The sequence below is a fragment of the Arabidopsis thaliana genome, chromosome 5, assembly GCF_000001735.4.
Source record: "Arabidopsis thaliana chromosome 5, partial sequence".
Lineage (NCBI taxonomy): Eukaryota > Viridiplantae > Streptophyta > Magnoliopsida > Brassicales > Brassicaceae > Arabidopsis > Arabidopsis thaliana.
This window is the reverse complement of record NC_003076.8, coordinates 1,715,769-1,739,411: the sequence shown is the minus strand read 5'-3', so window position 1 is coordinate 1,739,411 and position 23,643 is coordinate 1,715,769. Positions and strand designations below refer to the sequence as shown.

The following is a 23,643-nucleotide window of genomic DNA, read 5'->3' as shown; positions in this document are numbered from 1 at the left end:
CGTGGCTCCACTTTTGATGAGGCGTTTGAATGGAACCCAATGAAAGGTCAATCAATAATAGCCGTATAACTTATAATATGTTTGGATCATAAAACTGAGAATTTTTGTATTGACACCTTTCTATATATGTCTATTTAGTAACACTCAGAACGTTCTTTATATAAATTAATCACTTTGGTTACTTCGTCACTATGGATTTGGTCACCTCAATGGGATATGCGACCTAACCACTAACTAACATACTAATATGAAAGTCGTCTTCTTGAATGCTTACGTCACGTCTGTATAGTATACAACTACATTGTTACTTTTCGTAGTGAGCTACGTTATTTTGATTTTTATTTTGTTTACACAAAATTATAACGGTTTCGATTTTTGAAACTTTTTTCTTATAGATATCTAAGTAAAACAGGACAGTAATATATTGATTTGCAAAATGAGTATCCTTAACAAGGATTAACATAATACACAATAGAAAAAGAAGGTGTTCAAAAGAAGTAGACTTAGAAAAAGAAGAAGCATAATGCGTATCAAAGCACGTTCTTGTTTTCGTTTCTGTCTTTTGGCATCAAATATCCTTTTCACGAACATTACGCCATTTATTAACTTTATTTTCCTCCATAATCCTTTTTCACTTTACTTTTTCTTCTTGTTGTTTCTTTTCAATTTAAAGAAAAGCTCATCAAAATGTATAGTCTTCCTTTTTACATCTAGGTAATATGCAAATTATTCAGTTCTGCTAGTAAACAAATTCATAAGTAACACCCTTGTTGTGGTCAATGGCTCTAATCAGAAATTTCATACTAAGGACAAACATGAAGAACATGTTGACTTTGGAAAACGAACAACATTCAACCGGGGCTGTATACTCGGTCACGATGTGAGAGTATAACAGAAGGGGGGGGGGGGGGGGGGGGGAAATGTGAAAAAAAAAATCTTAATTTCAATAGGATAAGACCATCTCTGTGGAGATTTCGACACATTGACGTGAACTTTTGTATTCAAAACCCCCTCAAAAGAGGCCTAAGCCTAACGAACTTGAAAGATAAAATGAAAAAAGACTCTTTGATACATTCTGAATCAGAACAACTGAGAGAATTCAACAATGTCGATATCAAACTAAACTCGTTCGTTCCCCCACCCTGACTTGACCCTTTGTTTTGGGGAAGAGAACACACAATAGCTGCCTTCATCGCGGGCAATGATGACTACAGTAAGTCACGAGAAAACCTGATCTAGCTGGTGGCAGGTATGGCCACAGGCTTTGAGTCCTCTGCTTTTTCATGTTCCTTGTTCAGTAACTGAAACACAGCATCATCACAAGATTTAGTTCAGAATCACATTATTGTGTGCCGTGAGAGAGAGTAAAGTAAAGATCTAACCTTGTTGTTGATCAAGTTGTGGAGCGCAATTACACTCCGAATGAGGGATGATAGATAGATAACGAGCATCATGTCATTTGTTTTCACTGCACATTATAAATACAGTAAAGATTAATGAAGCAGATCTAAGAAAGCAGCCCAATATAATATCAAAATGATAGCAGAAACTCACCGGAGAAGGCCTTGACCAACTCGTTCACATTCAGGTTAGGAAGCAAGTTGAAAACGTCCTGTCGATTTTACGAGAATATATTTCATTAGACGAAATCAACCAACAGCAGAGACAGTGACTAGAATATTTTAAAGAGCGCAAAACACATAGGTTTGGACATTGTCAAATAGTTTCTCCATAATTTGTAAAATTCAGAACACGAAACGGAAATATAGTTCTAACCTGTAGATGGTATAAAATCTCATGGTTTAGAGGGAGCTTTCCTTCGATTACAAGGTCAAGATAACTCCGGATCTCCCGAAGACGTGCATCCAACCCCTTCAAAGCAGTAAGTTTTGCAGTGACCTGGTGCAAAATACTATAAAGTTATTTATGTCCTCGAGCAGAAAACTATTATGTCCATAAGTAACCTTGCAAGAACATCAATACAAATCCTACAAGTCCCCCATCATGATTTCAACAGACATTTAATGGGAAGATAATGAAAATTTCATGTATTGTAAAGACAAGAACCTCAGTCGCGAGGGTACTGATTGTTGTGTCTTTCACATCCCTGAGCAAATGCTCCACGCCTGTACAAGAACAAGAATGACGCAGGTAAGTGTCAGAAAATCTTCCTCAGAACAATCACAAAACACATTTCTTTAAAACTCAACCGAGATGATGAAATCATCAAAAGAACTGTTTTCCCTTTTGGACATACCGATTTCCTCAACTTCATGAGCAGCAATTTCTGTAGACACATGAACGAAAACTTTCTGGCTTTTCTGAGTAGCATTCTGGAGAGAAAAAGAAGTGTTTAATCAGCATCTGATTATAATAAGCATACAACTTTACAAAAGGGACAATATTTGGAAGGGTTTGTATCTTACCTCCTTAACCTCCTCCACTGCATAGTATGCTTTGGTAGGGATTCCAAGTTCTTTAGGCTGGACATCAATAATGACCAGGACTGGATTTGGAACATAGCTGCAAAACCAAAAGCAAAGTGAACCTTAATTGGAGATGAAACCGAAGCCACAAAAAACGTAAAGTGGGAAAGAAACACAGATTTCAGCCTAAAACAAATCTTTATCACAATTTAAGAACCAGAAGATCCTCAATCCATAAAGGCCAATCAATTGATATCTGAATGATTAAACTGGAAACTAACCCATTGAACAACGCGTGAACATCCAAATCATTCTCTCGAAGTTTAGGGCCTGTGCTGTACCAACCTACAACATGCTCCTTGGCTGAAAAGCAAGTAGGTAGTGTTAAAAGCATGGATTTCTACAATGTCATAAACAGTATAAGCATCAGTTTCCTGAGAAAATACCATTAATTCTCTTGAACATGTGGAACATTGACTCATGGTAGTTGTGATCAAGAAACCAGATGCTTGGGTCTTTGTCATCCTCCTCAAAGGGCACTACAATTCAAGATGTCAACATGTTAACACGAATTCATATGTAAACAACATCCATCTATTAAAGAGGTTTCTAGTGACAGTGTCCATAGATAAGCAAGCACCTCTGCAAACTTAAATGCAACTAAATCAACCTAAAACAATCTCTTTCTCGACGGGGGCTCGATTGAATCTTAAACCCTAGCGAGAACGTGATTTAACTGAAGTAAACATCAACTCTAGAAGAGGTCAATTCCGGAACAGAACAGCCACAAAAAAAACCTAAATGGTGTTATTATACACATCTGCCTAGAACCCAGGTATGAATAACCACTCAATTCAAGTTTCAGTTTAGAGACCTCAACAGAATCTGAGATCTGGGATCCAAGAGTACTAGAGGAAAAAGGATAAATAAGGCATACCTGCATAGCTGTTGGTGACATCAACAACACCACGAGAGCTGCTCCCCAGAAGAACACCGACGACACGCTTGCTTGAATCCTTAGCGACGCGATTGTAATGGTCGACGATACTAAGCAAGACTAGTGGATGAACAACCACTTTCTCGATCGTCCTTGCTGAAATCTGTTGCGTCTTAATCACATCCATTGTTTGAAGAATCAAGTAATCTGATTTCTCCGGAGAAGATTTGAAAAACGTGAACTTTCCGATCTGGTTTTCCTTTTTTTCCCGACGGAGCTTGAGAGTTTGCTTCTTCTCCAGGAAAAACCACTTTGCACTAAATTGCTTCTAATATGGTCGTTTTATTTTATTTCCCTATAATGGGCTTTTCTTTTGTTAAGCCCAATATGATGGGCCTGATCACGTCATTTATTGGGCAATTTTCCAATATACATTTCTCGAAAATTTATTAAGACGGTGGATAATTAAATAGGATTTTATTTCTTATTTTATCAAATATTTTGAAGTAATTTTTCAAACGAGTGCTGAAAATATGAATTGTAGAGGAGAAAATAAAATAAAATAATGACAAATTAAGTTGTGGAGACTTTCAAAAGTGTAAATCATAAATGTGATACAAAAAGAAATATCATCCCTTCCACTATGGTAATGTTATAACCCTAAATCGTAAGTACTCATTTCACGGGTAGGCCACAGAACAGAACAGGCAATAAGTGAAGAGAAGAAGCTAATGAAAAAAAATGTAGCAACGATATTATTAGGTTGATATTGTTACAAGGGAAATTTGTCAAAATCTAGCTAGATCTAAATAAATGTGATCATCATGTCTTTATTTCTTAGCAACGTCACCACTAGAGTTGTACGTTAATATCAAATCCGTTCATAGAAAGCTTAATCGGAGATCCAACGGCGAATGTTCCATCTCAGCCCCACATGTTGAGAATGTAGAAAACGCCGTCGTATATGCTTGCTCTCGTGTGTATTCGTTGTGGCTCGCAGCAGTAACGTTTGCTCTCACTCTCTCAACTTTCGATAATGGGAAGAGTTGCAACGTCTCTATCATTTTCTCTTCTACTTTACAAACTTCAAAAATATTTATAAGAAACCAAGACACATTATTAGCGTCTTAGTGATAAACTGATAATATATACTGTAAAATGTGATTATAAAACAATCTAGAAAGAGATCTTGATTAACCTTTCGCTGGTAGTTGATGACGACGTACGTTGTCTCGGCGAGGCTTAGAAAGATCTGTATCTTGACGATGATCAAACTTGACGGTGGAGATTTTCCGGCACTTTTGTCTCTCTCTAGCTTTATGGTTTTGGAACCAATAGAACACGTTCTTGCTCTCAATCTTACCGTAGAAACTCAGCTCCATAGAGATCTTCTGAATCTGGTCCGTGCTCGGTGTTCGCAGTCCCGCCTTGAACAGATCTGTCAGAAGCTTCACTTGCTCCACCGTTGGATTCCACCGTCCACACTTCGCCCCCGTTCCTCCTCCTCCGTTGTTGTTATTACATAATCCTCTAGCTTTAATGTTGAATCCTCTCGACGACATTATTAATTTCAAGAAATAGTTATCTTAGTGTTTGCGTTTTAGGGTTTTGGATATGTTATATGATTATAGGCGATGGACTTCGTGATGTGAATGGACCAAGGTTTGAATATATAGATGAGTAGATGATGTTTTTTTGAATGTTTGTAGATTTTTTTCCGATATGCTATTATAATCAAAAAGAAAGAATAAGGGGAATAGATTAAGTAACTGTGTTCGTGTTTTGAGTTTTGTGTCGTTTAACTAGTGTTGTGTAGGATAAAGGTAGAAAAAATCAAACAGAATCAGTGCGTTGTTTATTACGAAATGCATGCTTTTGTTTTTGGGATTCGGGAGAGACTGAATTTTCCCGAGAATTGATCGTTTTCTTTTATCCTAGTTAGCTAGGGTTACTTGCTGCGTAATTTCATCAGTAATTGTGAACTGATTGATTTCTTGATTAAATGTGGGATGTTGTAGCCTGTGGGGTTGAGTGATGTTTCAATTATATATGTTGCAAATTTAAGCTAGAGAACATGTAGCGTGTGATCAGTTGTCGTACGATAATTCTAACATTAGCCGCAAAATTTAATTTAATGATTGTGTGAAGTGTGAACAAATAGAAAAGCTCATGAATTAACGGAAATTTTTCCACAAAAGCTGTGACTTGATAAAGTAGTTTGGTCGGCAGATGGTGATTAGAAAATTAAGTGGAAGCCTTTACAAGAACATTTAGATTTAAATTAATAACTAACCCTGTCTATAATAAAGTGTTAATTAACACACAAAATGACTAAATATCAATCAAAACATGACAGTGTAGGATTATATCTTTTTAAAAAAAAATCACTTTCAAACTATTTTTTCGTTCTTTCCTAAAATGACTTTTTCAATCGGAACATCAACAAAATTAATACTATAAATTTAAAACCAGTTACAGTAGTACAACGCTACGTATGTATATATACTTCCTCGTAACAATGTTATCTGAATGACTAAATAGTCTAAATATCAATCAAAATATGACAGTGTAGCGACTAGGAATTTATTTTTTTCAGATGTATTTTGGCATGGTGATATATATGTATGTTGTTGTGATTATTGTGTACGTGAGTCATTTAATGGTGATGATTTTGAGGAAAAATATGCACGAGACGCTAAGCGAGAACTAAAGATCCAAAGAATAAAATGACAATTAGAATAAACCAAACATTGTTTTTATAAACAAGAGTCTCTCCGCTACACAACATACTAATGCGTACAAACGTTATGTATTTTATCATCACACTTGACTAATTTAATTTCAAATTTGTAAGAGAAATAAAAGAAGCAGATCAATTCGGCCTCAAAGTCAAAGTTTATGTTGGCGTTTCTACTTGGAATCATCCATAAATTAACTAATCGTATTAGATAACTCTTTTTGTGTTAACATACATAATATCAATTGGAAAAAATTTAGGTGTTCTCTAGCTTGACAACAAAAAATTCATTTGACCATCTTTCATCAACGAAATGTTGGTTTAAGAAAGAACAATAATATGAATCAAACTTTTATATTAAAAATTTTAAAGACGGATTTTATGAAGTTTAACAAGATTTTTAAACTTTATATGGTTTTGTGATTTTAAAATAATAAATCAAAAACTTTGTTTCTTTGTTTCTTTTAGGACATTTGAAAACGTTGAACCCGTCACACATGATACATATTATTTGGTTCTATATTCAAGTATGTTATATTAAAACGAAAATTTCACTTTGGAACATATATATATTGAGTGGAAGGTGGTCTCACATTGTAAATTTGTAAATCCCACTCACATGCAATTCCCAATGATGTTACATGCACCATTAAAGAAATATTTCTAGTTTTTCTATTAATGTTATACTGTATATAACGTATAAGAAATGAAGCTTCATGCGACATAAGTTTTGGTTACTAGTTCTTGGCAAAGGGTTTTTTAATTTTCTTGCTCTAACTCCTAGGTCAATGTCGTGTATGTGATCATCAAAAGTTTTTAAAAAAAAAAAAAAAAAAAAATCTTATAAGAAAATTAAGTTAACATCATGCGTTGTCAAAAATCAAATTACTGTCATTTTGTATAATTTAAAATGTCTATCCTAAATGACCTTGTTCAGATTGCGTAAGTTCTCGTTTTATGATTCCAATTGCAAAAAAAAAAACAGGAACTCCCATCTCTAAATGCATTCAAGATAAAACGATTGGTAAATTGAGAGAATCAATACATTTATATTGCAAATTTTTATCACACTAATTAATTCGTTGATAAACAGTAAACACTCACTTAATAACATCTGAACTATTTTTTTTTGCTAAGAATGTAAATATTTCATAAAAATGAAAACAATTTAGGTTTATAATCGATGATTATATACTTACAGAAATGGTTCCATGGCAAAAAAAGTAAAAGCATGGAAGCATAAATCATAACTAAAAATCTTTAAGTATGGAAGCATAAAGCATAAATCATAACATCTGAACTTTGAATAAATGTTATTTGTACGTAAAAGAAAAAAAACATGAAAAAATCGCAAAATTGGGAAACAAGGGCATGAAATTGTGGCATGCTTAAAATGTAGACTCCTACGCCTCGCGAAGCTTGGGAAGCTTCCTTTTTGGATCTCCTCGCTTCCACGTTTGTCGCTGATCCATCCAACATTACCCCAAACCTTTAATTTCCATTCACTTCTTATATACAACTTTCTAATCTCACACTTTATCTTTTCTCTTTATTAATATCTTAGTAAGCCCTTCACAACAAACATGAACAAAATTAAGATACTTAAGTGATTTTTTTCTCATGCTTCTCATATGCTTCCTTTGTTGGTCTGGCTCGGATCATGTGACTCATTCCAAAACTTCGGTCTCATTCCATTTATCTTATATACGAAACAAATTTGATATTAGGAAATCAGCAACAAAAAAAACAAAGACTTTTCTAAACTAAAAAAGACGGAAATAATATTGGGTTTTGGGCCCAAAGTTAGATTAATTAATGCCTAAACGCACACCTTTTGGTTGCCAAATGTTAAAACGGGACACGGTCCAACAAGAATAAAAACAACAAGACGTTCGATGTTATAACATAATAATGACACGCACTTCTATCAATTTCTTACTACTGTGGAGATGTATTCAATGTTATATTTCGAGTGATTTGATTTATTTTGAGTTTTTATATGATTTTGAAAAAATTGAGTGAATTTAAGAATTTATTATGATTTATTGTAAAATCTTCTCAAATTCAAGAAGTTGTTATAACCTAAAATTATGAGATTTAAAATTCTGTATTTTGAAGTAAGTAAATCCATTCAAATTAACTTAAGTCTCAAATGTTTTTAATAACATGGGATTTTTAAGTAGATTTTAGAATCACTTGTTCAATAACATTAGATTTTATTAAACTTTTAAAAATTTATAATTGAATAACATAAAATTTGTTATTTTGACGTAAATCGAATATGCTCCCTATATGTTTCTCAGTCTCTTTCTCCGATTGATACATCTCTCGTTACTCTCGAAATAAAGCTCATCATCTGAGGAAATTCATCAATTTGCCGGTGACTTTAGTTCAATTCCGACCCTCCGATGGGCTCGACGTTCAGAGATCGGACGGTGGAGCTTCATTCACTGTCCCAAACATTGAAGAAGATCGGGGCAATCCCGTCCGTTCATCAAGATGAAGATGATCCGGCATCATCCAAACGGTCGTCTCCGGGATCCGAATTCAATAAGAAGGCTTCCCGGATCGGGTTAGGTATTAAAGAAACGTCACAGAAGATCACGAGGCTCGCTAAATGTACGATCCAGTATCAGATCTATGCTCGTCATCTTCATATTTAATTTCTGCTGGAATCAATTTCGTCTGGATTTGAATAAACATGAGAAATGTTAGGGTATTTGATCCGGATAATGAAATTAGGCTTTTTTTTTTTTTTTTTTTGGATTCTAACGAGGTTAATACATAGATTCCTATAGCTGTCTTGTAGGAAAGGTGTAACGTAAACCCTGCTTTTATGCATTTAGCTTGCAACAAGAAATGGTGCTTAGAAGAAAATAGAAAATTCCATGTTGCTTGCTGCGGAAGTTATTTGTCTGTGTTTAGATGTATTGCATATGATCTTTAAACGATTCTAGTGACATTGTTGTGATTACAATTGAGAGCAGCCTTAGTTTTTGTTTACCTGAAACTTTTGATGAATCACAGTGGCAAAACAATCGACGATTTTCAATGACCGGACTGTGGAAATACAGGAGTTAACTGTGTTGATCAGGAACGATATCACGGGGCTGAATATGGCTCTCTCGGATTTGCAAACCCTTCAGAACATGGAGCTTGCTGATGGGAACTATTCACAGGACCAAGTTGGTCATTACACTGCTGTTTGTGATGACTTGAAAACCAGACTTATGGGAGCTACTAAGCAGCTTCAAGATGTTCTAACTACGAGATCAGAGGTTGGATTTGCAGATTTGTCAACCTTTTATTGATTTGTATCTGCCTATTATCCTACAATGGACAGTGTTTTATTGAGATATGTCTTGTCTTCCTGCAGAACATGAAGGCTCATGAAAACCGGAAACAACTCTTTTCCACAAAAAATGCAGTAGATAGTCCGCCTCAGAATAATGCAAAATCTGTACCTGAGCCTCCTCCTTGGTCAAGTTCATCAAATCCTTTCGGGAATTTACAACAACCACTGTGAGTTTTGTTTAAGAACTACTTCCTATGTAATAGTTGTTCTTATCTAATTAGGTTTTGTCTCCTGTAACCGATCAGATTACCTCCATTAAATACTGGAGCTCCGCCAGGTAGCCAGCTCAGGTATGTCCTAATTCCCATTACTTACAACTCTTGATTGTGTTTGTTCACCGTTATGCTTGAAGGTCAAAATGATGTATAAAACATGATGTTTTGTTTATGTCATGCTAAAACAGACGCAGATCCGCGATCGAGAATGCTCCTTCACAGCAAATGGAGATGTCCTTGTTGCAGCAAACAGTCCCAAAGCAGGAGAACTATAGCCAAAGTCGAGCGGTTGCACTTCACAGTGTTGAATCAAGAATAACAGAGCTCAGTGGAATATTCCCGCAGCTAGCTACAATGGTCACACAACAAGGAGAGCTAGCAATCAGGTTCGTTAACGTTTTCTTACCCACAACCCGACATTTTCCGAGTTGCTGGGAACATCATCTAACACCTGTTAGTTTTATGGAACAGAATCGATGACAATATGGATGAATCGTTAGTTAATGTAGAGGGAGCACGTAGCGCTCTTCTGCAGCATCTCACTCGAATTTCGTCAAATAGATGGCTCATGATGAAGATCTTTGCTGTTATCATCTTGTTCCTGATTGTTTTCCTCTTCTTTGTGGCTTAAAACAATACCATTTTATCTCTTGTTCCTGGGGGTATCAAATCTATACATATGTTAAGCTTGTAAGCTTCTAGGGCTCCTTTTTTTTGTGTGGATAGTGGAGTGTCAAAAAGTTTAATTTTTCTGCAAGACTCAGTTGTATTTTACCAGGAAACTTCTGATGTAATAGCATTTAACTCAAGTAAAAATTCAAAGCAAACAAAGTAATTATTATTCTAATTAAGATATAATCACACATAATATGTTTCATACTAAACATCATAAGGAGGACAGTAATCAACGTATATGAGTTTGGGACTTAGAAATCAAACTACTGAAGCATCAACAAAAATGCTCAGAAGTTAGTAAGTACCATAGCTATGTCTCAGAACAATCCAACCAAGTTTCTTGGATTTGAGTTTACTAACTTGGTGCTTCAGTCTCTCTCTGACCTGGATGGTTTATGCAGCAGCTGCATCAAACCTCTTCATCATGTCGCAACGTGGCGTTTCGCGGATATATCCCCATTGTTGTCTCTGAAGCTCATGGCGACAATTCTGGCCAAGTATAGACAAGTAATCTCTATCAACTTGCTCTTCAACCCTCTGTCTCTCGAAGCTACTTATCGGATATTCCTGCTCGAACTTGGCTGATCTCACAAAGTAAGTGACGCCCCTATGCGTGGTGAATTTGAGCTCGTAGTTATACGATGAGAAAGCGAGTAAATTGGTTGAGGAGAAGGCAAAAAGTTGAGTAGTAGTATGAACACAACAGGAAGTATTTGAAGAAGTACACGAGGATTGAATCCTGTATCAGAAGCTTGATTAGCTGTTCTAGTTCCTCCACCAAAATTGAATGATCGGAACTGAGTAGTAGCAGGATTCATTTCACCACCACCAAAGAAGCTTCTGAAAATCTCATCAGCATCAAATTCATCGTCGTAGAATCCATTGAATCCGTTGTTTCTTCTCGCATCTCGGCGTGGTTGATAAGCAGGCTCATCGGAACCACTGCCGTCGTACTTTCTTCTAGTGTCTTCGTTGCTTAGGCATTGAAAAGCTTTAGAGACGGATTTAAAAGCTTCTTCAGAACCAGGAGCTTTGTTCTTATCAGGATGAACTTTCAACGAGAGTTTCCGATAAGATTTCCTCAAATCTTCCACTGAACAGTTACTTTTCAATCCAAGGATCTCATAGTAATCCTTCTTCGATTTTATCTCCCTCACGATCGTTCGTTGTTCTTCCGTGGAAGACGAAGATGATGACGATCCCGCGGCTGATGACGAAGATCCACGTTGACGAAGAGAAGGTCGATCCGACGGCTTAGATGACTCGTTGGCAGCAGATCCCGGCGAATCCTCCTCCGCCGCTGGTTCATCCGATTGCTTCTTCAGATCCGAAACAAGACCATCGATCGGAAGATTTGGATCAAGACGACGAGCTTTCTCAAGAAATTTCAAAGCGCGAGATCTATCTCCTGCTTCTATAGCATCCTTGCCGATTTTTAGGCATTTCAACGCGTCATCTTTGTTACCATCCATTGTGATTGTTCAACGGAAAAACAATTTCCCGATGATGCTATCGGAAACTCCCGAGGAATTAGAGTTTCTCGAAGCGATTGGAGTTCATCTAAGATGTGAGGACTTTCCCAAACGAGCGACGATTGAAAAATATCGCCTCCTCTTCCACAATCCGCACACAGCTTTCAAGCCTTTCTACAGATGAACGACTTTCAGAAGGATTGCGTGCAAACATGCGTGGCGTTTTGTATATTAAGTAGAGAACCTAGTGTCGTTTAAATAAAAGAACATGTATGCCGTTTTTATTATCAAGAAGGGGCAGTCGTGTCGGCAAAAAACTGGGGATAATCGGGCTTTGGTCTTTCTTATTCAGGCCCGGTTCTTTGCATTTGCACCAGGTCCAATATATTTAAGACCTAGTATATCTAAAGCCTAATTGTTTAATTTTAAGGCCCAAATTCTATCCTTACCACATAAACGTGTCGTTTGAGATATTAAGAAAGGAACTACATGTCGCTCTAAAAGGCGAAAACGACGAGGCGTTATTCTTGGAAAGAGCTCCTCCAACGGATAAATGAAAGATCCTCTCTCCTCCAACGATAAGAGAACCACGAGAGGACACAGCATCTGAAATCGTACAAGTATCTGAAGAACATAAATTAAAAATCTTTACTTTGTAATAATGGCATCAGAGTTTTGATCGGAGAATCTAAAAGTCTCGACTTTTCGAATTTTGTTGGTCGCTTTCTTAAGGACATGAATCTCGCGGTGGCTAGTTTTCGCGGCAATTTCGGCGTCTTGTCGCAATGCAGCTCATGTTGTAGTCTTCAGTTTCAGCCTTTTGTAGCTGCTACTTCCAGTCTCAATTTTGGGCAAACAGGAACATCTCGAAGGAAGAAGGATCTGAAGCTTGAAAGGTATATTGTTTTATTCATCTTCTTCTTTTGTTAATCCGTGAGGCGTGAGCACTGCTACTTCTTTGTCTACTTATTCTGGTGGCTTTGAATTTAGAGTTTTCAGAAAGAGAGAGACTTTGGTTAGAGTGACGGAGACGCAAACGGAACCAGAAGGCAATGATGATGAGGTATTTGCTTTTGTATCAATGTGGCTTTTTCTTCTAGAGACTATGATTCTGTTTATGATTTTCCCTATGTGGAAACTTTTTCGTGGTCCATTAGAAGTGTTGGTACGTATACGCGTCTGAGTTCGTAAGTTCTTCTTTGCAGGATAATAAAGAAGGCAAAGAGAGCTCTGCAGATGATCCTCCTACAAAAATTCCTACTGAGTTGAATTCACAGTCAACGGTTGTGAATGAAGCGCCGGGCAATGAGGAGGAAAACAAAGCTCAGTTCAGTTCTCAGGTATTGTCTTCTTACTTGGAAACTAATGCATCCATAGTGAAGTTAAAGCTCAATTTGTAAGTTTAAGTTTTGGTAGTCTAGTAATTTAAACTTGAAAGTAATTGAATCTAATTTGAAAACATGGCATAACGTGTCCATATGCGTTGTTTCTTGGTTTTGTTTCTGAATGTGTTGTACTCTACTGCATTTGGAATAGGACGGTGATAAATTAGAAGTTAGCAGTGGTTCTCCTCTTCCTGGTGTGAATGTAAGTATTATCATCCATGTTATTTACAAAGACGACAGCATAATGTTTTCTGGTTGTTTATCTTTCATAAAAAGTTGTTGTGAACAGCCATTACAATTGGACGATTCCATGAGACTCCCCAAGGAAACCATTGATATTCTCAGGGGCCAAGTATTTGGATTTGACACCTTCTTCGTAACAAGCCAAGAACCATATGAGGTGAGACAGTGAGAAACTCATCAGTCTTTTTTCCTAACGTTATTACCAACTTTGCTTTTAATGAAACATAAATACGAGGTTCTGAAATTCTCTTATTGTTGGATCTCCTGACGTTTTTATCCAATGTTGGTAGGGTGGGGTATTGTTCAAAGGAAATCTAAGAGGCAAGCCTGCTACAAGTTACGAGAAGATAAAGACGAGGATGGAGGTAACAATTCTGCTTTTTGGGTTTCCTTTCTTAACTATGATCGTTGACAAGCACATGTTGTGACAAAGAGTAATAGTGTATTGCTCATCAATCTGCAGAATAATTTTGGTGACCAGTACAAGCTTTTCCTTCTCACGAATCCTGAGGATGATAAACCTGTGGCCGTTGTTGTTCCAAGAAGGTCCTTAGAACCCGAGACAACAGGTATATTGCTATACACTTCCATGTTAATAAGGATATCTCTCTCAGATTATTAAGTTTTAGCTGGATACTACATATAATTTGCAGCTGTTCCTGAATGGTTTGCTGCTGGTTCTTTTGGATTGGTGGCATTGTTTACATTGTTTCTCCGTAATGTGCCTGCCTTGCAATCCGACTTACTGTAAGAACATCTTGAACATGTTTTCTCTAGAATATGTTATGCTTCCAAAACATCTAACTGAATAAAAAATTTCCCTCCCATATATGAATTTAATTGCAGATCGGCCTTTGACAACCTTGAACTGTTAAAAGATGGCTTACCAGGAGCTCTTGTCACCGCTCTTGTCCTTGGAGTACATGAACTGGGACACATTTTAGTTGCAAATAGCTTAGGAATAAAGCTTGGTGTTCCATTCTTTGTTCCAAGTTGGCAGGTGAAGATGCGATGTTCTATTTGAAAGAAAAGGAAAAACTTTCAGCTGAAATTTGGTTTTTTTAGACATTTAATGAACATGTTTTAGATGGCAGATAGGCTCTTTCGGTGCTATAACGAGAATCAAAAATATCGTAGCCAAGCGAGAAGATCTTTTGAAGGTTGCAGCTGCAGGACCTTTGGCTGGCTTTTCTCTAGGCTTGATTCTGTTTCTTATAGGGTTATTCGTGCCTCCCAGTGACGGCATTGGCGTTGTAGTTGATGCATCAGTGTTTCACGAGTCCTTCCTTGCTGGTGGTATTGGTAAGCTTTAGCTCTCAATCAAATATGATAAAGTGTTGCAGGCTGAAGCTGGAGAGTTGATCAATGTTTAAATTTTGTTTCTTTTTCTCTTATAGCAAAGCTCCTACTAGGTGATGCACTCAAAGAAGGAACTTCAATATCTCTTAACCCACTTGTGATCTGGGCATGGGCTGGACTTCTCATCAATGGCATTAACAGTATCCCTGCGGGGGAGCTCGATGGGGGCAAAATAGCTTTCTCCATTTGGGGAAGAAAGGTAACACTAATTAGAATGACTTAAAAAGCTTAACAATGTCTTATACTATTCGTCTTTGTGTTCGAGTCCATTCCCCATAGTAGATTGATTAGGTAGTAATCAGAATTATATATGTCTCCTAATGATTTCAGACCGCAACACGGCTCACGGGTGCATCCATAGCGCTTTTGGGCTTATCGGCGTTGTTCAGCGACGTGGCATTCTACTGGGTGGTTCTGATATTCTTCCTGCAGCGTGGACCGATTGCGCCGCTGGCTGAAGAAATCACGGTGCCTGATGATAAGTATGTGTCTCTTGGAATCCTGGTTTTGTTTCTCTCCTTGCTTGTGTGTTTGCCTTACCCATTTGCTTTCACGGGCAATGAAGCCATGATGATTGGCTTGTGAAGTGACTCATATCATTACACCGCACAATAAGAAATCAGAGATATAGTTGTAACTTTTTGTTTTGGTCTCTATGCTCTACTTTGACATCTAAAGTTATGTTTTTGTTCTTGCTCTATATTTTTACTCTCATGGAGCAGTTTAGGAAACAAACCAAATTTCTCACAGAAATGTGAACTAATATTTTGCTAATCAGTTATTAATTACGTGTGGGATTGTCAATCTAGGTTTTGAAAAAGAGACTTTCACTGGTTGGAAAAACAGAAAAGACCAACTTTGTTTATGGGGTAGTGATAATCATATTGTTAACAACTTTGTATATATATATATATATATCAGACGAATTAATAGAAATTTAAACTACATTATAGACATGCGAGAGTATGTGACAAATTTGATGCTATAACGACGTTAAATTCTCTATTCAAGAAAAACAATTCAAAACTTTAATAACATAAAGAAATGACTAGGAAGGATTAATATTAGTATAATAGAAGGAAAGAATAATATTATGAAATTGGAAGGTAAAAGATAAGAAGAAAAGCACATGCTTTTAATGTGGATGGATTTGATTTTGGTTGGTAGCAACTAAAGGCTAAAGCAACCTTCCAATTTACATAGTCCTACTATGATCGTTGTTTATTCAAGAAAATGTCAAAGTTTCTACATTCGTACTATTATATAATTGACTGAAGAAATTAAATACTAATCTGGTAAAAGAAGTAGTATTGTTAACATTCCGCTATCAGGCATGTTACCAACTTTTCTATGTTTTTATTTTTGTTGGAAAAAAATGAAAAACGCATACTTGAGGATTGTCTTGTAATGGCATTAATAAAGAAAGACTTTTCGAACACTAAAGTAAGAAGATAAGGGTTTTTGACTTTTGAGAAAGACGACCGTTCGTATCGTTTGCTTATGAAACTGATGCAATATCTTTGTGAATGACAAGTTTGCTTAGTTTTTCCGAAAAGGGTTCGCTGCCTTCATGGTTCATGCACATGACTTATAGTGAAAAAATGAGGGAAATTGGAAAATACAGGTAAGGGGTATTAAAGTAAATTGCTAAATAAGTCACATGGTCATCTTCTTTATAAATATGCCACATCTCGTAGAATAATCACTAATCAAATTTACTCATTTAGCCGTCACCTCTGAATCTTCTTCTCCGATCTTCAAACATTCCGGCCGCCACCGAGTTCTTAGCCGTTACAATGTCTTCCTCTATGAACGTAGCGACGATGCAAGCACTGACTTTCTCTCGCCGGCTTCTCCCTTCTGTTGCTTCTCGTTATCTCTCTTCTTCTTCTGTGACCGTTACTGGATACTCCGGTAGAAGCTCGGCTTACGCGCCTTCTTTCCGTTCGATTAAATGCGTCTCTGTTTCTCCGGAAGCTTCAATAGGTGAAGCAATGCTCTTCGTTTTTTCTTTTAATTTGGGTTTTTGATTGTTTGATTTTTTACCGATAAAATGCGGGAAAATGGTTGAACGACATTTATGTCAAGCTTATAATTTCTATTCTCTGACTAATTTGATTGGTTTGATTGTGAATGTGAATCTTCTTAAGCGTGAAAACAGTTCTGATACATGTTTTTGGACTTGTTCTCTGCAGTAAGTGATACAAAGAAGTTGGCAGATGCTTCTAAGAGTACAAACCTTATACCAATTTACCGCTGTATATTCTCTGATCAGCTTACTCCTGTTCTTGCTTACCGTTGTTTGGTCAAAGAAGATGACCGTGAAGCTCCTAGCTTTCTTTTCGAGTCCGTTGAGCCTGGTTCTCAGATGTCTAGCGTTGTAAGTATATAATCTTTCTTTGTACATATCCTTTTTATCTGTTAATATGTCTCAGTTCCTAATTGTTTCTTTGATGTGATTGGTCTCGATAGGGTCGTTATAGCGTTGTTGGGGCTCAGCCTGCGATGGAGATCGTGGCAAAGGAGAATAAAGTTATTGTAATGGATCACAACAATGAAACCATGACTGAGGAATTCGTCGAAGATCCAATGGAGATCCCAAGAAAAATCTCTGAGAAATGGAACCCTGATCCTCAACTAGTTCAGGACCTTCCAGATGCGTTTTGTGGTAAGAGATTCTTCTTTATTGTTTATAATGAGTCACTTTCTAGAATAGTTAACTTAAAAGGAATGAAGCCACTAGTTTTAAGGACTGGGGATATGTGATAATGGTATGGATGTCTTCGAGACAAGCTCTTGCTTTTGAGTGATCTTTTTAAATGTCAAGTTTCATGGATTTCTATCTCAAAACCATTTAGCAATTAATGCACGTAACCCGTGTTCACTACATACCATATCATATGGGGTCATGGGATTCCTAGTTGTAAACATGTACGTCTGATTTCCCAAGAGGCAAGAGCAATTGATAAAGTAGAGAACTTTCTTATGCTGGTCATTCTGTCCCTGTTGTGATCTAGTTTTCCCTCTACCTTTTGTGCCCAATTCGCCTTTACGTTCTTGAATATCTTTTCTCGCGCTTTTAGATAGAAGATTGATTGCCCTTAGTGTTTTAGTTTACTTTTTGTGCTTTATCTTGTTCATGAAGTGGTATCTCTTAGTAAGATTTCTTTATTATGATAGGTGGGTGGGTTGGTTTTTTCTCGTACGACACTGTTCGTTATGTTGAGAAGAGGAAATTGCCATTTTCAAAGGCCCCTGAGGATGATAGGAACTTGCCAGACATGCATCTTGGTCTGTACGACGATGTAGTTGTATTTGATCACGTGGAAAAGGTAATCATTTTGTCACCATCCATGTTTTATGATTAACTGAGACATGCATCTTAGTTTCCTTTTTATGCGTTATCTTGTTCTTGAAGTGGTGACTAGAGATTCCTTGTAAAATTTTACAGAAAGCATATGTCATTCACTGGATTAGACTAGATGGGAGCCTTCCTTACGAAAAGGCATACAGTAATGGAATGCAACATTTGGAGAACTTGGTGGCCAAGTTACATGATATTGAGCCGTGAGTATCTCTTTGAATTGATTAAGTTTTTCAGCTCCGTTTGGCTACTATTCTTAAAAGTTGTTCATTTTTCTTCCGCTGTGAATCTATGCAGGCCAAAACTGGCTGCAGGTAACGTGAATCTTCAGACACGACAATTTGGGCCATCTTTGGATAATTCAAACGTGACATGCGAAGAGTACAAGGAGGCTGTGGTCAAGGCCAAAGAACATATACTTGCAGGAGACATATTTCAGATCGTGCTGAGTCAACGTTTTGAGCGGCGAACATTTGCAGACCCCTTTGAAGTTTATAGAGCACTAAGAGTTGTGAATCCAAGTCCGTATATGGGTTATTTGCAGGTTGGTGATGGAGAGAACATTTCTCAACAACTTTGCATTTTGTACTTGTGGATAAACCATCAATGCTGTTTTCGTTCTGTTATTCAGGCTAGAGGATGCATTTTGGTAGCATCAAGTCCAGAAATTCTCACCAAAGTAAAGCAGGTAAATCTCTCTTTTCTCAAAGCTGCATTAATCTTTATATCATTTTTGAAGCTAACCTTTATATCATATTTGAAGCAGAACAAGATAGTGAATCGGCCATTGGCAGGAACCAGCAAGAGAGGGAAGAATGAAGTTGAGGATAAGAGATTAGAAAAGGAACTGCTAGAGAATGAAAAGCAATGTGCTGAGCACATCATGTTGGTTGATCTCGGTCGCAACGATGTTGGAAAGGTTACGAAATACGGATCAGTGAAAGTAGAGAAGCTTATGAACATCGAACGTTATTCCCATGTTATGCATATAAGCTCCACGGTAATTGTTAATTAGATAACTAGTAGTAGATCAAATATCTAAAGTCTCGCATAGTGTGTTCCTTAATATCTTAAGTTCTAATTCTGTGTGTAGGTGACAGGAGAATTACAAGATGGTTTGACTTGCTGGGACGTACTACGTGCGGCTTTACCAGTGGGAACAGTTAGTGGTGCACCAAAGGTCAAAGCTATGGAACTAATCGATGAGCTAGAGCCAACGAGGCGTGGACCATACAGTGGCGGTTTTGGTGGAGTCTCCTTCACTGGTGACATGGACATTGCTTTATCCCTTAGGACAATCGTTTTTCCGACAGCATGTCAATACAATACAATGTACTCTTACAAGGATGCTAACAAACGGCGTGAGTGGGTGGCTTATCTTCAAGCTGGAGCTGGTGTAGTAGCTGATAGTGACCCGCAAGACGAACACTGTGAGTGCCAGAACAAAGCCGCTGGTCTTGCTCGAGCCATCGACTTGGCTGAATCTGCATTTGTGAAAAAATGATTGTGCCCAAGAACAGAGGCTGGCTTTCTTTGAACTCCGAGTTCATGTGTATAAAACAGTTACAAGCAGAACAAAGTTTTTTCTTTTTCTTGATTTTGTGAGAATTGCAATTAGACTCCATTAATGAAGCTCTGAAAAATGTTACAATAGAAACCATGGTCAATAATATTCAGCTATTCTCCCAAACTTGATTCTTCTTTAACCAACAACTGTCGAGCTTTTCCTTTTCTTTGGATTATTGTTTTCTTGATCCACATACTTGGCAGCAGAACGATATCGGATCGCCTTCATGCTATTGTCAACCTTTTTCCACTCGATCACCTGCAAAGACGGCAAATAGCGAGTTGAGGATGCATTCAAGGATGTCAAAGATGAACAGGCTAGAGAGATGAGTACACAAGATAAGTCCATAGAAATGGGTGTTGGATAATGCCTTTTTAGCGTTTAAAGCTTCTTGCTTTGTCTCAAATTCAATAAAACCATAACCAGCATATCTTCCCTTAGTCCTCTCTGGAAGCCCAACGCTCTTGATCTGTCCAAATGGAGTGAAAAGCTGTCTTACTTCTTTCATAGTTGCTTCAAAAGCTATATTTTTCACATGTAACTTTGTCAAAATTGTGTCCTTGTCTAAATCTTTCCCAACCGTTCCACTCGGCTTGTTTTTAGAGAAGCTCAAGATCAAAGCATGCCCATCCACAACAGTTCCCTAGGAGCAAACAAAAAATTGTCACCCTACTTCATCGAGTCCAATCAACTTCAAGTTTCAAATTAAAGAGACTTAACTAGGATAATATACCTGTAGATCTCTGTAGACACTGGTCGCTGTCTCTTCGGAGTCAAATTCTACAAAACCATATAAAAAACAGACATGATGGTTAACTGCATATCATCATCTGTCAGCAAAACTTACCTTAAAACTCAGAATCTTTCCCTGCTTCACCAGTTCAGTCAAATGCTTCTTCAAACTCTCATCAGTGTCTTGAAGTTCAGAATCTTAACATAAAGGACATTTGACTGAAATATAATGCATTATTTAAAGGAAATGTTACAAGATTGATCAGAAAACTTGAAGCCAGTCAACATAAATTATTCAGTACCTAACGTGAAACTTACACTGTAATACTAAACCCGAACATAAATTAGTTCAGATACTTCAATACCACACAAAAGGACGAACACATGGTTTCAAAACGTCCACAGCAATCATAAAGTGGGCATACCTCAGTTATATCCGAATCGATTCCAACCTGCTGATCCAAGTTGAGTCTTCTTCTCACATCATTTTCTTCAACATCACTCGTATTTTCATTGTTATCGGCAAGTGCTTTTGGCTCAAGAATATCTCTAGGAGCCCCAGATACAGGGGAGCATCTCTGTAATAATAAGGAAATGTGATGAAGCAGTTTGGTTAGACTAGGACAACCATTTATCTCCAAGAAGCACTTTAGGGGAAGAAAGAATGAGGATTTTAGACTTTATACATAGAGAAACAAAAGCTTACTTGTAACGCTTGTACGCCCATTCCCTTCAGAGCTTCACGTGCCTCAATCGGTTCAAGGAAAACAACCTGAAAAGTCAAGTAAGAACAGGTTAGAGAATAATCACCTATTCGTTAAAAGTCAAGTGCTTCTTTGGTCTCCATAATCACGGGGCTTAGCTGGTGAAATATTCAACGTCCGCCCCTGGAAAGGTAATTTATCTAATTTCTCCATTGCCCTGCAACACCATCCAAATTAAACATCCTGATGTCCGAATCCGAAAACATGAATTGTAAACTCTTTGTCAACTCTGTCAGCTTCAATATCCCCATCAATAGGAAAAACATGAATTGCATCTTCACAACCATAAGTTTCACAATCACTGTCCGAATCCGACAGATTTTTCTTTGTCCGACTCTTGTAGTATTCCATATCAGAAACATCATCACCAACGAGAGCAACAACTTTAATCTTTCTAGTCTTTTTAGAATCTAATAATGATATTTTCGCTTTGTTAGGCTCATCAGCACCATCGGGCGAGACCTGATCGTTGCCGATGGACACATATCATTGGACCAGGTTTTCAACTTATTATTAAGCTCAAGAAATTCTTGAAGCTGAGGATCATGATCAACCTCTGGTTTCTTCTTAATCTTTTTGTCTCCTTTAGCATAAGCATTAGAAAAATGTTCAGTATTTTCCTTTTTTTTGAAAGAACGTAAAAATAGATTCAACCAAAAAAACTTTGTTACAATGAATGCTTCGATTTGTTTGAGTGTTTTTGATAAAGAATGTTGACAACAGAAAAAGAGTTTGAAAGGCTAGCCGAGATCTTGTTCATGAGAATGTTCACTATTTTCATTAACCTTCCCTTCTTCCCTCGGAGGAGGGTCCGCAACCTATATACCAAGGAGAATCTGATTTAGATTTGAAACTAGTACTACATAAGTGAAACTGAGTAATTAAGTGAAGATTAATAACCTCAACAGATATTCGATAAGTATCAATGAAACACTTGTTAACATATGTGATAGCATCTTGAGCTTCTTGTTCAGTACGAAAGCCAATATAAGCAAATTGTCTACTTTTGCCATCACTGCAAAAGCAAAACGAAATATAGTGACACAAGAATTAGCTGTGAAAAACACTCGATTTGAATGTACCTTTTACGCTTCAATTTCACGTCTGCGATTTCTCCTTTTCGTGAAAAGACATCTCGAAGTCGTTCCTCTGTCACATGTTTGGAAGGAAGATTCTTAACGATTATCCAAGACCTGTAATTTACAGAAGGCCGAAACAAAAAAAAATAACTTGCCTACATTGATTGTTTTCTGCTAAACCTAATTAGTTAAAGGAAAAAGAAAACTGTTGTGGGAAATCAATACTTACATTCTCAAGTTAGGGTTTCTAATAGACGAAGAAGATGGATTTTGTTTCCTTCTTGCAATGTTTTTGAAGACTCTAAGAGTGTCGGACTAGGAAGAAGAAGAAGAGGAGAGGGGTTTTAGGTATTTTGTTGTTCCTTCCAGACCCGGCCCTGAATGGAAGCGGGTAGGGTTTAGGACACTTAATGACGAGAGGAACTTTCCATACATGCATCTTAGTCTGTACGACGAAGTTATTGTATTTGATCACGTGCAAAAGGTATTGCTTCTGTTACCATATTTGGTAAGTACATGTTTGAAGAACCATATAAGTCTTTGAACCAGAAGCGTTGCCCTTGAAGAATTAGGTTTTATATTATATGTTTTTCGGATATGAGTTCATGTTTTCAAGCAGAGACAAAGCTTTTCATTTCTTGATTTTGTAAGATTTACATTTAAGACTCCATCAATGAAAGCTGTGATCATAATCACTTTGACAAAAGACAAAAACAGAGAAACTTTAGTGTTTGTTATCGTAATCAACGATCTCAGAATCGGTAACGGATCTGGAGTTTTGCACGATGGAACGTCCAATGGAATTGATCCAATCTTCTTTCTCCTTCTCCGAATCAGCAATGAAGTACATAGTCTCATTTCTCGTCGATAGCTCGAACGCGTTTTGCTTGTTGAGTACATCCTCTGCTCCTTTAGCGGTTAAGCACGATTCTACGGGGACGACACCGCGAGGGCGTGACACACGCGTGACGTCGGAGTCTTTGAACCAGAAGAGTTTCCCTTGTTTGAGCACGAACCATCGGCGTCGCCAAGTCTTGATGTACTCTCCTTGTTTCGTGAGCCAGCCGGTTCGTTCTGGGTTTGACCAGAACTCTACGCCTCCGTAGTCTTCGGAATTGTTGTTCTGACCGCCGATTACTGCTCGCCACAGGCTTGCCATCTTCCGAAGATTGAACTGGAGAATTAGGGTTTTGATCCAAATCTGCCGATGCTATCGAAAATCTGTTTATCGATTCCATTATTTTTTCGTGTTTATCTTTTGCCCCAAAATGTTTTTATTTTTCATTTTCTTCCCTTAAAATATTTATAATTACATAACAACCCCTTCATTTTG

At 37.3% G+C, this 23,643-nt stretch overlaps 9 protein-coding genes and 2 long non-coding RNA genes across 15 annotated transcripts; 5 read left to right on the top strand and 6 right to left on the bottom strand.

Moving 5' to 3' along the window:
- Positions 1-671: 671 nt before the first annotated feature.
- Positions 672-3,687, bottom strand: RPN8A (RP non-ATPase subunit 8A). Of its 2 annotated transcripts, none has more exons than NM_120660.4 (10): positions 3,364-3,682; positions 2,873-2,965; positions 2,708-2,789; positions 2,427-2,523; positions 2,258-2,333; positions 2,068-2,126; positions 1,777-1,899; positions 1,555-1,612; positions 1,383-1,468; positions 672-1,301 (listed from the first exon to the last, which is right to left on the bottom strand). In NM_120660.4, exons 1-10 carry the CDS (start codon positions 3,548-3,550, stop codon positions 1,236-1,238), a joined length of 927 nt encoding a protein of 308 aa, NP_196197.1. In that variant the 5' UTR covers positions 3,551-3,682; the 3' UTR covers positions 672-1,235. The 2 variants fall into 2 exon arrangements, with proteins under 2 accessions (NP_196197.1, NP_001190233.1); NM_001203304.1 differs by having other exon boundaries at positions 712-1,301; positions 2,436-2,523; positions 3,364-3,687.
- Positions 3,688-4,556: 869 nt separating this feature from the next.
- Positions 4,557-4,985, bottom strand: WOX7 (WUSCHEL related homeobox 7; the record flags this gene model as incomplete). The annotated part of the gene is made up of 1 exon (NM_120659.2): positions 4,557-4,985. The coding sequence occupies exon 1, from the start codon at positions 4,923-4,925 to the stop codon at positions 4,557-4,559; it is 369 nt and encodes a 122-aa protein (NP_196196.1). The 5' UTR covers positions 4,926-4,985.
- A 2,470-nt stretch (positions 4,986-7,455) lies between these two features.
- On the top strand, positions 7,456-7,783 carry AT5G01105. The gene has a single exon (NR_142477.1). It is a non-coding gene; the product is annotated as an other RNA (long non-coding RNA).
- Positions 7,784-8,321: 538 nt separating this feature from the next.
- SYP31 (syntaxin of plants 31) lies at positions 8,322-10,519 on the top strand. The gene is made up of 6 exons (NM_120658.5): positions 8,322-8,719; positions 9,128-9,378; positions 9,477-9,622; positions 9,701-9,745; positions 9,859-10,056; positions 10,142-10,519. Exons 1-6 carry the CDS (start codon positions 8,509-8,511, stop codon positions 10,299-10,301), a joined length of 1,011 nt encoding a protein of 336 aa, NP_196195.1. The 5' UTR covers positions 8,322-8,508; the 3' UTR covers positions 10,302-10,519.
- Positions 10,479-12,044, bottom strand: AT5G05750 (DNAJ heat shock N-terminal domain-containing protein). The gene has a single exon (NM_120657.2): positions 10,479-11,983. It carries the CDS (start codon positions 11,815-11,817, stop codon positions 10,933-10,935), a length of 885 nt encoding a protein of 294 aa, NP_196194.1. The 5' UTR covers positions 11,818-11,983; the 3' UTR covers positions 10,479-10,932.
- Positions 11,558-11,997, top strand: AT5G01095. Its single transcript, NR_142476.1, has one exon. It is a non-coding gene; the product is annotated as an other RNA (long non-coding RNA).
- A 299-nt stretch (positions 12,045-12,343) lies between the features above and the next one.
- EGY2 (ethylene-dependent gravitropism-deficient and yellow-green-like 2) lies at positions 12,344-15,725 on the top strand. 3 transcript variants are annotated; one of them, NM_203007.3, is made up of 12 exons: positions 12,344-12,713; positions 12,808-12,880; positions 13,023-13,157; positions 13,354-13,404; positions 13,492-13,602; positions 13,736-13,810; positions 13,909-14,014; positions 14,099-14,192; positions 14,292-14,445; positions 14,540-14,747; positions 14,843-15,003; positions 15,135-15,725. In NM_203007.3, the coding sequence occupies exons 1-12, from the start codon at positions 12,553-12,555 to the stop codon at positions 15,387-15,389; spliced, it is 1,584 nt and encodes a 527-aa protein (NP_974736.1). In that variant the 5' UTR covers positions 12,344-12,552; the 3' UTR covers positions 15,390-15,725. The 3 variants fall into 3 exon arrangements, with proteins under 3 accessions (NP_974736.1, NP_001190232.1, NP_196193.1); NM_001203303.1 differs by having other exon boundaries at positions 12,382-12,713; positions 12,817-12,880; positions 15,135-15,553; NM_120656.3 differs by having other exon boundaries at positions 12,480-12,713; positions 13,354-13,602; positions 15,135-15,576.
- A 753-nt stretch (positions 15,726-16,478) lies between these two features.
- On the top strand, positions 16,479-19,879 carry ASA1 (anthranilate synthase alpha subunit 1). 2 transcript variants are annotated; one of them, NM_120655.4, is made up of 9 exons: positions 16,479-16,790; positions 17,000-17,184; positions 17,277-17,472; positions 17,985-18,136; positions 18,256-18,371; positions 18,466-18,712; positions 18,800-18,856; positions 18,935-19,168; positions 19,262-19,879. In NM_120655.4, exons 1-9 carry the CDS (start codon positions 16,601-16,603, stop codon positions 19,670-19,672), a joined length of 1,788 nt encoding a protein of 595 aa, NP_196192.1. In that variant the 5' UTR covers positions 16,479-16,600; the 3' UTR covers positions 19,673-19,879. The 2 variants fall into 2 exon arrangements, with proteins under 2 accessions (NP_196192.1, NP_001190231.1); NM_001203302.1 differs by having other exon boundaries at positions 16,502-16,790; positions 18,466-18,856; positions 19,262-19,837.
- On the bottom strand, positions 19,246-19,446 carry AT5G05735 (uncharacterized protein; the record flags this gene model as incomplete). The annotated part of the gene is made up of 1 exon (NM_001342834.1): positions 19,246-19,446. The coding sequence occupies one exon, from the start codon at positions 19,444-19,446 to the stop codon at positions 19,246-19,248; it is 201 nt and encodes a 66-aa protein (NP_001332671.1).
- On the bottom strand, positions 19,871-22,541 carry AT5G05720 (RNA-binding (RRM/RBD/RNP motifs) family protein; the record flags this gene model as incomplete). Its single annotated transcript, NM_120654.2, has 11 exons — positions 19,871-20,052; positions 20,159-20,378; positions 20,583-20,665; positions 20,850-21,045; positions 21,174-21,239; positions 21,412-21,693; positions 21,786-21,851; positions 22,017-22,049; positions 22,132-22,246; positions 22,314-22,424; positions 22,540-22,541. Coding segments are annotated over 11 exons (1,356 nt in total).
- Positions 22,542-22,862: 321 nt separating this feature from the next.
- On the bottom strand, positions 22,863-23,632 carry AT5G05710 (Pleckstrin homology (PH) domain superfamily protein). Its single transcript, NM_120653.6, has one exon. It carries the CDS (start codon positions 23,467-23,469, stop codon positions 23,035-23,037), a length of 435 nt encoding a protein of 144 aa, NP_196190.1. The 5' UTR covers positions 23,470-23,632; the 3' UTR covers positions 22,863-23,034.
- Between the last annotated feature and the right edge of the window lie 11 nt (positions 23,633-23,643).

Excerpts from the sequence above, each read along its gene's own strand:
- RPN8A (NM_120660.4), bottom strand. The coding sequence starts at position 3,550 with ATGGATGTGATTAAGACGCAACAGATTTCAGCAAGGACGATCGAGAAA. Across the intron at positions 2,127-2,257 it reads TCATGAAGTTGAGGAAATCG|GCGTGGAGCATTTGCTCAGG; the intron begins GTATGTCCAAAA and ends GTTCTTGTACAG. Across the intron at positions 1,900-2,067 it reads TCAGTACCCTCGCGACTGAG|GTCACTGCAAAACTTACTGC; the intron begins GTTCTTGTCTTT and ends ATTTTGCACCAG.
- SYP31 (NM_120658.5), top strand. The coding sequence starts at position 8,509 with ATGGGCTCGACGTTCAGAGATCGGACGGTGGAGCTTCATTCACTGTCC. Across the intron at positions 8,720-9,127 it reads GATCACGAGGCTCGCTAAAT|TGGCAAAACAATCGACGATT; the intron begins GTACGATCCAGT and ends GATGAATCACAG. Across the intron at positions 9,746-9,858 it reads CCGCCAGGTAGCCAGCTCAG|ACGCAGATCCGCGATCGAGA; the intron begins GTATGTCCTAAT and ends ATGCTAAAACAG.
- AT5G05750 (NM_120657.2), bottom strand. The coding sequence starts at position 11,817 with ATGGATGGTAACAAAGATGACGCGTTGAAATGCCTAAAAATCGGCAAG.
- EGY2 (NM_120656.3), top strand. The coding sequence starts at position 12,553 with ATGAATCTCGCGGTGGCTAGTTTTCGCGGCAATTTCGGCGTCTTGTCG. Across the intron at positions 12,714-12,807 it reads AAGGATCTGAAGCTTGAAAG|AGTTTTCAGAAAGAGAGAGA; the intron begins GTATATTGTTTT and ends CTTTGAATTTAG. Across the intron at positions 14,446-14,539 it reads TCTTTGTTCCAAGTTGGCAG|ATAGGCTCTTTCGGTGCTAT; the intron begins GTGAAGATGCGA and ends TTTAGATGGCAG.
- ASA1 (NM_001203302.1), top strand. The coding sequence starts at position 16,601 with ATGTCTTCCTCTATGAACGTAGCGACGATGCAAGCACTGACTTTCTCT. Across the intron at positions 17,473-17,984 it reads CCTTCCAGATGCGTTTTGTG|GTGGGTGGGTTGGTTTTTTC; the intron begins GTAAGAGATTCT and ends TTATTATGATAG. Across the intron at positions 18,372-18,465 it reads AAGTTACATGATATTGAGCC|GCCAAAACTGGCTGCAGGTA; the intron begins GTGAGTATCTCT and ends GAATCTATGCAG.
- AT5G05710 (NM_120653.6), bottom strand. The coding sequence starts at position 23,469 with ATGGCAAGCCTGTGGCGAGCAGTAATCGGCGGTCAGAACAACAATTCC.